At 35.2% G+C, this 10,852-nt stretch overlaps 1 protein-coding gene across 2 annotated transcripts in view; it reads right to left on the reverse strand.

The window, feature by feature from the left end:
• Positions 1–2,939: 2,939 nt before the first annotated feature.
• Positions 2,940–10,852, reverse strand: part of LOC108974744 (protein I'm not dead yet-like) — a 38,397-nt gene continuing 30,484 nt past the window's right edge. For both annotated transcript variants that reach the window (XM_018942769.1, XM_018942770.1), the window contains 13 exons: positions 8,305–8,343; positions 8,105–8,243; positions 7,846–7,962; positions 7,641–7,789; positions 7,391–7,505; positions 7,250–7,323; positions 6,133–6,258; positions 5,725–6,057; positions 5,571–5,665; positions 5,423–5,509; positions 5,077–5,270; positions 4,460–4,597; positions 2,940–4,014 (listed from right to left, as the gene is read on the reverse strand). In XM_018942769.1, the coding sequence (XP_018798314.1) occupies positions 3,871–4,014; positions 4,460–4,597; positions 5,077–5,270; positions 5,423–5,509; positions 5,571–5,665; positions 5,725–6,057; positions 6,133–6,258; positions 7,250–7,323; positions 7,391–7,505; positions 7,641–7,789; positions 7,846–7,962; positions 8,105–8,243; positions 8,305–8,321 (1,728 nt within the window). In that variant the 5' untranslated portion in view covers positions 8,322–8,343 and the 3' untranslated portion in view covers positions 2,940–3,870. The remainder of the gene's footprint in view (positions 4,015–4,459; positions 4,598–5,076; positions 5,271–5,422; positions 5,510–5,570; positions 5,666–5,724; positions 6,058–6,132; positions 6,259–7,249; positions 7,324–7,390; positions 7,506–7,640; positions 7,790–7,845; positions 7,963–8,104; positions 8,244–8,304; positions 8,344–10,852) is intronic.

Here is a 10,852-nt window from a genome sequence, read left to right on the forward strand (position 1 = left end):
GTGCTCTAGTGTATTTAAAATAAAAGCTCTGTGGGTCTTTGGCTTAAAAGAGTGGAATACGAAGTACAACAAACATTTTTATTAGACCTTGATCTAAACCTTATATTTCTAATATATTACTTGGGTTGTCGTTTTTCACATCAACTAAATATAATAAAAACCTGTGGTTGTATTTATTTCACAGATACATACGTAGATATGTATGTATACCATTTGAGGATGACTTCAATATAATTTTCGCCAACTGGGTCTATGAGCTATAATGAATGTTAAATTCTTTCGAAACATGTTTAATATAATAAAAAGTTTTGTCAAAAACTGAAGGTATTTCTCCGGCTTTGATCATTGGAAGTTGAAAGAGTATAAAATGTACCGTTGCAGCCCTTTTTTTTCTTTTTTATGTAGGCATTTATTATTTGCTCAGATACATATGTTTAAGATATTGAATTGTTAAGAAATTTAAAATTAAAACGGAGCTGTGAAACTACCAAAAGTAGAGTTTGCTCCCAGGCGTTACATGAATCAGTACTCTGCCTTACCAATAACTTATCGACTGTACATAGTAGTTATAATGTATGACGGTGCAAGAATAAAGCAGAAGATGACGCGGATCATGCCCTATGTACTATATAATCATCCCCAATAAAGACGAATGGATCATTGCAGGTCTTTGGTTACTTTGAGGTGGTGTAAATAGTAAAGAGACAAAAAATCTATAAATTTCGGGAAAGAGGTAATGGATTAACATGGTAAGCTTTAAAATATTTTATAATATTTAATGGGATTTGGATGACAAGATGGGTTGAGTTATAGTTTGTCTGTTCATCCTTGTAAGTAAGTTGAGTGCATGTGTTCTTTGGCATCCAGTTGATAGCAGGTAAGAGGAATCGGTTCATTACACAAAAAATGCTATTGAGCGAAATCGTAAAAGGGGCTATAAATAAGCTCCAAATGAAGACTCAAAACCTTAATTTGATACAAAGTATTGCAGCTGAATATTAAAAAAATTCGATATGGAACCGACCTTCGATAGGTTTACTGTATACAAGGTTTGTCCAGAAAGTAATAGGACTGAGTCGATTCAAAAAAAAATTATTTAACCAATCGTTACAATTCGCTGTCAGCGCGATTTCCAACATTAAAGGCGTCACGGAAGGCATTCTCCGGAATAGGCTTGAGAGCCGAGGGGCTTGCTACTTAGATCCCCTCTCGTCTCAAAAGCCTTGCTTTTCATCGGGGCTATGTGACGTCTGCGGAAGCGTTGAGATCGTGGTGTAACTTCTAATCGGCTGTGATGTCTTGTCGAAGCCGATTGACCCCTCGTTTAAGTGTTTCGAGGATTTCCACGTAAAACTTGGCGTTGACGGGTTGTCCAGCACGAACAAATTCATGGTGGACTATGCTTTTGATATCAAAAAGGAATATGAGCAAAATGTCTTCTTCAGCGGTTTCTTCCCGCCCCTCACAAAGGTCTAGTGCCACCAAATCACACTATTTCTTGCTAAAGGAACATCTGGGTAAGCCTGATTGATCATATCAAATGTCTCTGTCGTAGATTTACCGAGTTTTACACAGATTTTAATCGCGTACCTCTGTTCTAACGAACGCTACATTTTTGGTTTGCACCGAAAATGTTTGCCCCGACTCTCTAGGTGTTCAGAGACAACTGACCAGCCACTCGTTCGTTAGCTAGAAACATCCCCTACCGAATCCAGTCTGTGCGCGCACGCTCCGAAGTACAGTCGCGGAGGAAGACAATCAGTCCCATTACTTTCCCTATATGTTTACTAAACTACTAAAGCCAAATCAACTAAGCTTGCTCAAAAAATGCTTTTCTCAACGGTTGTGTTCAAAACTACGTACATACCATCAATTTTTACAATTTGTTGGTACAGGAGGCCTGTGTCAAAATTTGATATCTTTAGTTGCACTCGCATATCCTAAGACTTTTTTGACCAACTTCAACCAAATTTGGTACATAACACTATCTTGATATTCCAATGTTATATTATGAAAATGCCCTGTCGGAATGCAACCAGGCCTACTTCTCATATAACACAATTTTAAATTCCATATGTTTCTTTCTTTTTGCAGTATACAAATCAATGAATATATCGGAAAAAAATTTGCTCAAATAGTGTATTTAAGATATGACTAAAAATTGTCAAAATTGAACTACAAGGAATATTTGTACTCCAATATCTATCCGAATTTTTACCGTAAATTTTGGTCAACCCGTGAGATGTACATATATTTAAAATTCGGAAAGAATGTTTTTCTGATAATAATGTACCTAACGACAACAATTTTACCTTTATACCCAATATAAGGATTTCAGAATTTTGGTTTGTTTAGATATCTTAGCAAAATTATGTGAACGTCTAATATTGAATATATCAAAGTTTAATAGAAAAAAATTGGTCAAAGGATAATCCCAGCATAACTATGTACATACTAAATAATTATTTTTGCTATTACTGTAGGCTTTATGAGCCATATGCCTCTGTAATGAGTTCCGTTTCCCTGTTTGATTTTTATCTTATAGACCCAATCTATTTGTATTAAGTTTAGCCTCTTTGGTTGGGCTTATATCAACATCTGACAACATTTCTCCGGCTTTGATAGTAAAATACGAATGTATAAAATGCTCGGTTACGCAACGACTTAGCTCTGCCTTACTTGTTTAATCTAAAGTTTGGTCTACACCTGAAATTATTTATTCATTTTTGAACCTCCAAATTACGAGCAAATAAATTTTCAATTTAAACCGATCTTATTGGCCCTTCTTCACTCAAAGAATATACTTATCGGATTGTTTTATTCTCAGATGAAGCTTTATAGTGTCTGTTATTTTACGGTGACGAGTTGAAAAGTCTTGTCTTTTATAAAATATATGTTCTATATGGATTTGATACTCCGTTAAGTAAGTAATTAGAAAATAGTTTTTGTGCCTTTATTTGTTGTTTAATATTATGATTGAATATATAACGAATACAATACTTACAAATTTACAATATTTTCAAAAATTTATAAGTACAATGTTGTGCGAAAATAAAATAATTTTGTATTCTGTACTATAACAAATATCTTCAAATTTTAGACTCTTTTGCACCATTTTTCAGTCTATTTTTTAGTATACAGTCTACATATAAATATTTGTAACACGCACATACATATGTATATATTGCCAATAATTAGTACACTTGTTGCATTTTGTCAATTCCAAGATCCCTTACATTTAAATATCAAATGTAAATATTGTAAGTGTATTTTATATTTTAACATTTGACTATTCATTATAAAACTATTCGTACTTTCATTTCTTTCTACTATAAATGCAGTGTAAACGCATAAGTAACATAGATATGAGGTTTGCAGAAGTCACAATTTGATGGCGTTGTTCTTTTTGATTTAAAGCTGGATATATAATTATCAGGACAACTTTTTTATTATATACAGTTATATACTAATATAACATAAATACATATGTATATGTAAATATCGGTATCAGTTTAACTTTCATTTAAGTGTCCAAATTCATACAAAATATTTATTATATATATAATTGCTATGCTATTTTTATCAATTTGGATATCAGATAAAACAGATGTTAATGACTTGAAAACCTCAAATCAAGTTGGCATAATCGGTATTTAATTGCTTTGCATAACGAGGATTAAGGTGACATCAATATCCAGGCACTTTTTTTATGCGGTAGCAAAATCTAATGCTTCTTGTAGACACTTATTTTCATTCAGTTACTTAATGACGTCAAAATTTGTATATTTGACATAAATATTTTTTGAAAATTTAGATAATATGTATACATCGCACACTATAAAATCTGTACCCAAAAGGCAGCGTAGACGATTAATGTGTAGTTGCATTTAAAACCGGTGTGATCGCCCAATCGGGGAATGAATTCAAGGTAGGGTACACCACCGCACCCCACGTGAGACTGAAAACGTACAACACGACTATACTGATGACTGTTGGACCAATACCAGCGATTGCCTGTACAAATTTAAACTCATTTTAATTTTAATGAAAACATTGAATAGCAATAATTAATTCTTATAATAAGCGCCTCTTCACTAAAATATTTAATCATTGACTTATAAATATTCATCATTTCCATAATTTATTTAGAAGCGACAATAAACTGTAAAGTTATTCAATGGAATAATAAACTCCGAACCCATATGAACATATTGCTAAGCTTGTATTAGGACAAGAAATAATGAAAGTATTAAAAATCGAGTGTTATGAGAGTGAGATGTTAAATTTGTTCGATTAATTAGCCAATTCGAAAATGAATTCACATCAAAGCTTGCCCTATAATTATTGTATATAAATTAAAGTTATAATATTTAGAACTATTTATTAGATATTTGATATAATTAATTTAAAACAAGCTTTATTGAATAATAATACTAATATGATAACTTTTATTACTTACCATGTCTTTTGATCTAATATTTGCATAGCCGGCAACCAGTGCATTAGGTGGTGTACTCACTGGCAAATGGAAAGCCATACTGCAGGCAAGACCAGCCGGTAATATCAAGTACAGAGGATGGATTTTAATTGCCACTGACTAAAAACATGGAATTTTTATATACCTTATAATTTTATAATTGTTTTAAGGGGCACACCCAGTGTGAAACTTCGATTTTTTTTTATACATATAGATAATCTCAACATTGAAAAATAACATTCTATAATTTTAAATTGTTATTTCAAATATTTTTTTTAGCTACAGTGTTTAAATTTTTAAACAAGTTTTTCCCAAATTAGCATCTTTCGAACTATCATTTTTTTGGTATATAGCAATGTTCTTCAATTTTTTTATCTGATAAAAATCGAATTTTGATAGGGCAAAAACTAGGACCCTATTTAGTCCCGTTAGGGATCACATTTACCTCGAATTTTAGTGTGTATTCTTACACTATGTACCTATAAATGTACCCTTAAAACTTTAAAATAATTGATACATTAGTTTTTTTGGTTTCACAAATTTTGCATTTTTTAGGATGTCACATTAGGTGTGCCCTTTAAACAGATCGACGCTTTTACCATTTCAGCTAATACGGGAATAATAATATTTGCGATTGCTACGTTAGAGCTGAACGCCGTCAAAAACACAGCCACTAAAATCACGACCAATAGCAGAAGGGGGTGGGGAAGGCTCTTTAAAACAACCAGGGCGTTGCCAATCATGGAGGCCATACCGCTGACTTTGCTACCCTCAGCGAGTGCGAAACCTCCACCTATGTATGAAATATACGTAAGCGTTTATGTAAGTATGATACTTTAAATGCAAAGATCAGTTGTAATATTCATCATTCTTTTTGGCTATGTGTATAAATTAAATGCACATAAGTAATATTTTGGAAAGTATAACTTCCAACAAAAAACTTACCAAGCAAGAAAATAAGACCCCATGGTACCTTTGATTGAATAAATTTCCATGTAACCAACGATGGTGTGGGAGCAGTAGTGAACGGACCTGTTAATTAAAGATAAATTGAAAGCATGTATATTTATCTACAAGAAACTAATTAACTTACGTTTGCATAGGCAATAACGTAAGAAGGCATAATTTGCTGGCAAAACGAAGCACATGACTACTACAAATATCGTTGGCATTGAATTACGAATATCTCTGAGAAGATAAAAAAATTTTAGGCATTTTTGTTTTATTATATTGAAAACTTCAATTACTTTGCGTTGAGCCAGTCAGCCCAACCAGGGAAGATTCCGGGCTTACGTGTAAAATACATAACAACCATGAAGATGAAAAGAATCATAACTTGAATTTCATGCGCTTTCATTGGACCCAATTCCTTATAACGTTGATCGATAACTTTTTTTGCAACATCAGCGCCATTCTGACCCATTCTAACTTCCTCAGCTTCTTTGCTCTTTGGTCGGAATAACCCCATAAAGTGCCATTGTAGCCAAATGAACGTCAGACCCGTGTATACCAACATTGAAGGTACTGAATAGAACATGAATGTGGGGAAGTCCATTTGTTCCGAAGATGTTGGAAAACGACTGTGAAGTGGTGGATATTTTAAAAATTATAAATGAAAAAAGGTTTCAAAAACAGAACAAACATGCAATGTTTACCCATCATAAATGCCTTTAAAAGTTAAATTTGTTGCGGTGCCAATAATAGTGCCACATCCTCCCATAGACGAAGCATAAGCGATACCCAAAAAGTAGCACAATGTCATTTTCGATGGATATGGTGGTCTGAAAGGGATATATGAAACAAATTTAAACAGATTGCAATATGCTCACAAATATAGCTAAGTATAGTACAATAAATTAATAAAACGTTAACAACGTAAGGACTAAGTTCGGGTGCTACTTGCTACTTGCAAAGGTCAAAGACTGGGAAGTACCTGCAGGTACATAAGGCCTGCTATTTTTATGGGTTTAGGACCAATTTCTTCATTCTAAGTACAAATATGCACCGTTATAAGAACAGCATTTTTTCTTACTTTTATTAAGATAACTCACATATTGGCCGATATATGCGCTATAAAATCTCCCGGGCATTCGCGACAGGATTCTCTCTGAATTTCAATTATATGTATATCTTACAATTTGACCGATATTTGCGGTAAAAAGGCAACTATAAGCACTGGTTCCACATATTCAGTACTTAGGGGCTTGAAAAAATTTAGTTTGACTTACGCAATTTTTAGTTATAAGGTGGCTCAGCTCAAATGCACTATTCGTGTAAAGTTTTCTCCTGATATATTAATTAGTTCATTCTTGATTTTTATAGTGGAAAGTAAAAGTTTCAAATGCAATTTAAAATTGTGTTATATGGAAAGTAGGTGTGGCCATAGTCCGTTTTCGTCCACTTTTAAACTTTGACATAAGAGTGCTAAAGTAGTGTCAGGTATCGAATTTGTTTGAAATCGGTATGCTTTCTTTTAATGGCGTTTTGTGGGCGTCGCAGTGGTCGAATTATCAAATTTATCAAGTTTCATTACATTGCCCCAATTTTTACTCAAATTACTGCTTGCACGGACGGACAGATGGACAGTCATTCGGATTTCAACTTGTCTCGTCATCCTGATCATATATGCATATGTATACTCTTATACTTTACTCGATTATTTTTAGATGATACATACAACCATTTGGTGGACAAAACTAGTGTATGGTACTGGGTAGCAAAATAATAATCAAAATAATGGAATCTTCAGTTTAAAAAATGCTTTGAACTTACTCTTCTTCTGCAGTATTATTTTTTTTTCCGACAATTTGATATTTAGGCTCCTGTGTCATTTTACATAATCCTTGCTGATTGCGAAATCCAAAACAGATACATATGTATATTAAGTATTCATTTGTATTCAATAAGTATTACCGCTTGAAGTTCTTCCAAAACAGCTTGTATAATTGGGCACATCATTGCTGTGCAGGCAGCATTGGAAATCCACATCGATATAAACATTGTCACAGCAATAAGCCCAAAATGTAATCTTTAAATAAATCGTTTAAATAACCATATTACTCATAACTTATTTGCAGGTGAACATTTGTATCATCAGAATTATAATTTAACACATTTTCGTTTACATTTGCATACACACTTTACTGATGACACGCATACATACCTTCTTGGACTGCAACCAACCAACTGAATAACTCGTAATGCCAAGCGTTTATGTAAATTTGAATACTCGACTGCAAGAGCCACCATAATGCCACCCATGAACATCACTAGGGTATCCTTGAAATACAATCGGCAAGTCTGGTCTGAGCTCTAGAATTAAAACGAATTATGAAGCAATGACATACATTCTTTTGAATATCACCTACCATTATCCCCATAATGGGAAACGCGACTATTGGGATCATAGAGGTGACGTAAAGTGGTAATGCCTCAGTAACCCAATAAACTGCCATAACCAACAGTAAATACATGCAGCGATATGCCTAGAAGAGTTGAGGTTTGTTATTCAAGCTCCTTTTGTATTTTTATAGTAGTTTGAAACAAACTACTTTATTTTAAGCACACTTTCTTAGCAATGGAAACACCATTTTCGGAGGAGATTATTAAACTTTTAATTTTACTTACCGGCGTGTTGTCCATCAGGATGACAGGGAGGGCAAGGAGTGGTGTTAGGAATACGACTAAACCTTTCCAGTGAAACGAGAAGAAATTTTTGGCATTTTCGCTATATGTAGTAGGGGGCGTTGAGGGATTCCCCACTTCACTGTAATTATATTGTAAATGATATTTAATTGAGATGCAAGTAAAATATAAACGAATATTACATTTCCATTTTGAGCATTTATAATCCCTAGGTTTTGATCCTAAAAAGAGAAAAAAGATAGATTATTAAATATTGAACGCAAATGACACAAAGCTTTCATATGATAATATGTGTAGTTGGTAAAGTTATTCGAATATCTCTCATAAGTATTGTATGGTATAACTAGTAGATATTGAATATTAAATGAAAACACTCCAAGAATGTCACTGATGAATTTTCCACAGTTTTTTGGCGATAACTACAATTCATAAGAAACCCAAAACATTATCAATTTGTAGAATTGTAATTACAAATGTTTTACCTTGCTGTAGTGTCAAAACGCTTGGGTCAGTAGACTTTAGCACGCATGAAAAACTGTTAACTCGTGCTTTTGCAAATTGAAGTTTTCGGGCACAATGAAGTACATAAAGTGCATTCGACGACTTTTGCGATGAGTGAAATTCTTCAACAAACAAGCTTTGAATTTTTGATTGATACAAATTATTCAAGACGACCATCAACATCAACAGAGATCTCACTAGCTTTGTTGGAATATCGGAAGGATCAGTTAAAACCATTTTGAAAGTTCACTTGGGCCTAAGAAAAGGGAATAACCGATTGGTTTTAAAATCACTAAATTTTTCGAAAAACAGTGTCTCGTATGTGACTACCAGATTATCATGAAATCGAGGTGTGGCGCCCCATAAATTCCTTTTGACCGTCCAAACTGTCAATAAGGAATACTATTTGAGTGTCGTTATCGCGAAACTATTCGTAAAATGAGGCCGCGTGACTTCTGGCTATTCAGCAAACTCAAACGACTGCTCCGGGGAAATCGTTTTGAGTCGATTGAAGACATAAAACGTGAACCGTTATACGCATTGAAGGCTATTCCAAAAATTTATTTTAACAACTTTTACGAGGATTGGGAAAGACGTTGACATAAATGTATTGGATCTAAGGGGATTACTTTGAGAGGAAGGACAACAATTTTTAAGAACAAATTAAGACTTTTAAATTTATTAACAAAGGTTATAGTAGTAAATTATTAGAATTACAATACTTGGAGTATTGCTAATTTAGCTAGCTGTCAGATAATTTTTTAAGAAATTTGGTAGAATTAAGGGGGGCCTGATTTAGAAGCTTCAAAAAATCGATTTTTTTTGGGGATATCTTTAGGAGGGAAAGAATTAATTGATTAAAACGAAGTTTCTGGGGTTTATAGTTATATATTGAAACATTCTGGTACTAGGAAGCAATTGCCCGAATTTTTTACAACTTGAAAAAAAAAAAAATTGGGTTTTTGACAAAAATTTTCCACTTTTAGTTGTTTAAAAGGGGATGAAGGATGGAGTCATGTGTAGAAGTTCACGCAAGTGAGAAAAGTTTTCTGATCGCCATTCACTTGGGAGTGGCCAGAAACAATTCTTTTACATATGACTCAAGCAGCTCACGACTTCCGGTCCTTGACCAAGTATCCTCTTTGTAGCCTAAGAACATCCGTTTGAAGGCGAGCTAAAGAGAGAAGGCGAAACATTTCCTGCATAGGGTTGTGCGCTGGGTTTGGGACCCGCGACGTAAAAAAACCAACCCAATGAAACGCAACAACAGCCTCGGATGAGAGACCTCACTTTTGATGACGAAAACGAAAAAAGGACTACGAATTGAGGGCATGCACCTGGAATGTCCGGTCCCTTGGGAAGGTGCTGCTGCCCAGCTGGTTGACGTCTTCGTAAAAATAAAGGCTGACATCATCGCCGTCCAAAGAAATGCGATGGATGGGACAAGGATAGAGACGAGTAGGTCCTTGTGGCATTTACTACAGGGGCCATATAAAGGAGCGCAAGTTTGGTGTGGGATTCGTGGTGGGAGAGAGACTCCGTCGCCGAGTACTATCATTCACCCCGGTGAATGAACGTCGAGCCACAATCCACATCAAAGCGAGGTTCTTCAACATACCGCTGATTTGCGCCCATGCCCCGACGGAAGAGAAAGACGATTTGACCAAAGATGCCTTTTATGAGTGTTTGGAAAGCACTTATGGAAGCTGCCCCCGCCACGGTGTCAAAATCGTGCTTGGCGACTTTAACGCCAGGGTGGGCAAAGAAGGGTGATCGACTTAGCCGGGGCCCGAAATATGGTTATCTGTAAGTTTCATCAAGCTACGTGGTTGTCTCCGGATCGAAAAACCACCAACCAGATCGATCATGTTGTGATAGACGGAAGACACGTCTCCAGTGTTTTAGATTTGCGTGCACTGCGAGGTCCTAATATCGACTCGGACCACTATCTTGTTGCAGCCAAGATTCGCACGCGCCTCTGTGCAGCAAAAAACGCACGCCATTAAACACAAGGAAGGTTCGACGTCGAGAAGCTGCAATCACAACAGACAGCAAAACGATTTTCTACTTGCCTTGCACTCCTGCTCTCTGAGAGGACTCGTCAACAACTCGGTATAAGGGAACTGTGGGACGGCATTTCAAACTCTTTACGTACAGCCGCAACCGAAACCATTGTTTTCGGAAAGTACAAAAGAACAGCTGGTACGACGAGGAGTGCCGTGTCGCAGC

The sequence above is a fragment of the Bactrocera latifrons genome, unplaced genomic scaffold (genome assembly GCF_001853355.1).
Source record: "Bactrocera latifrons isolate USDA-ARS-PBARC rearing strain unplaced genomic scaffold, ASM185335v1 scaffold_589, whole genome shotgun sequence".
Lineage (NCBI taxonomy): Eukaryota > Metazoa > Arthropoda > Insecta > Diptera > Tephritidae > Bactrocera > Bactrocera latifrons.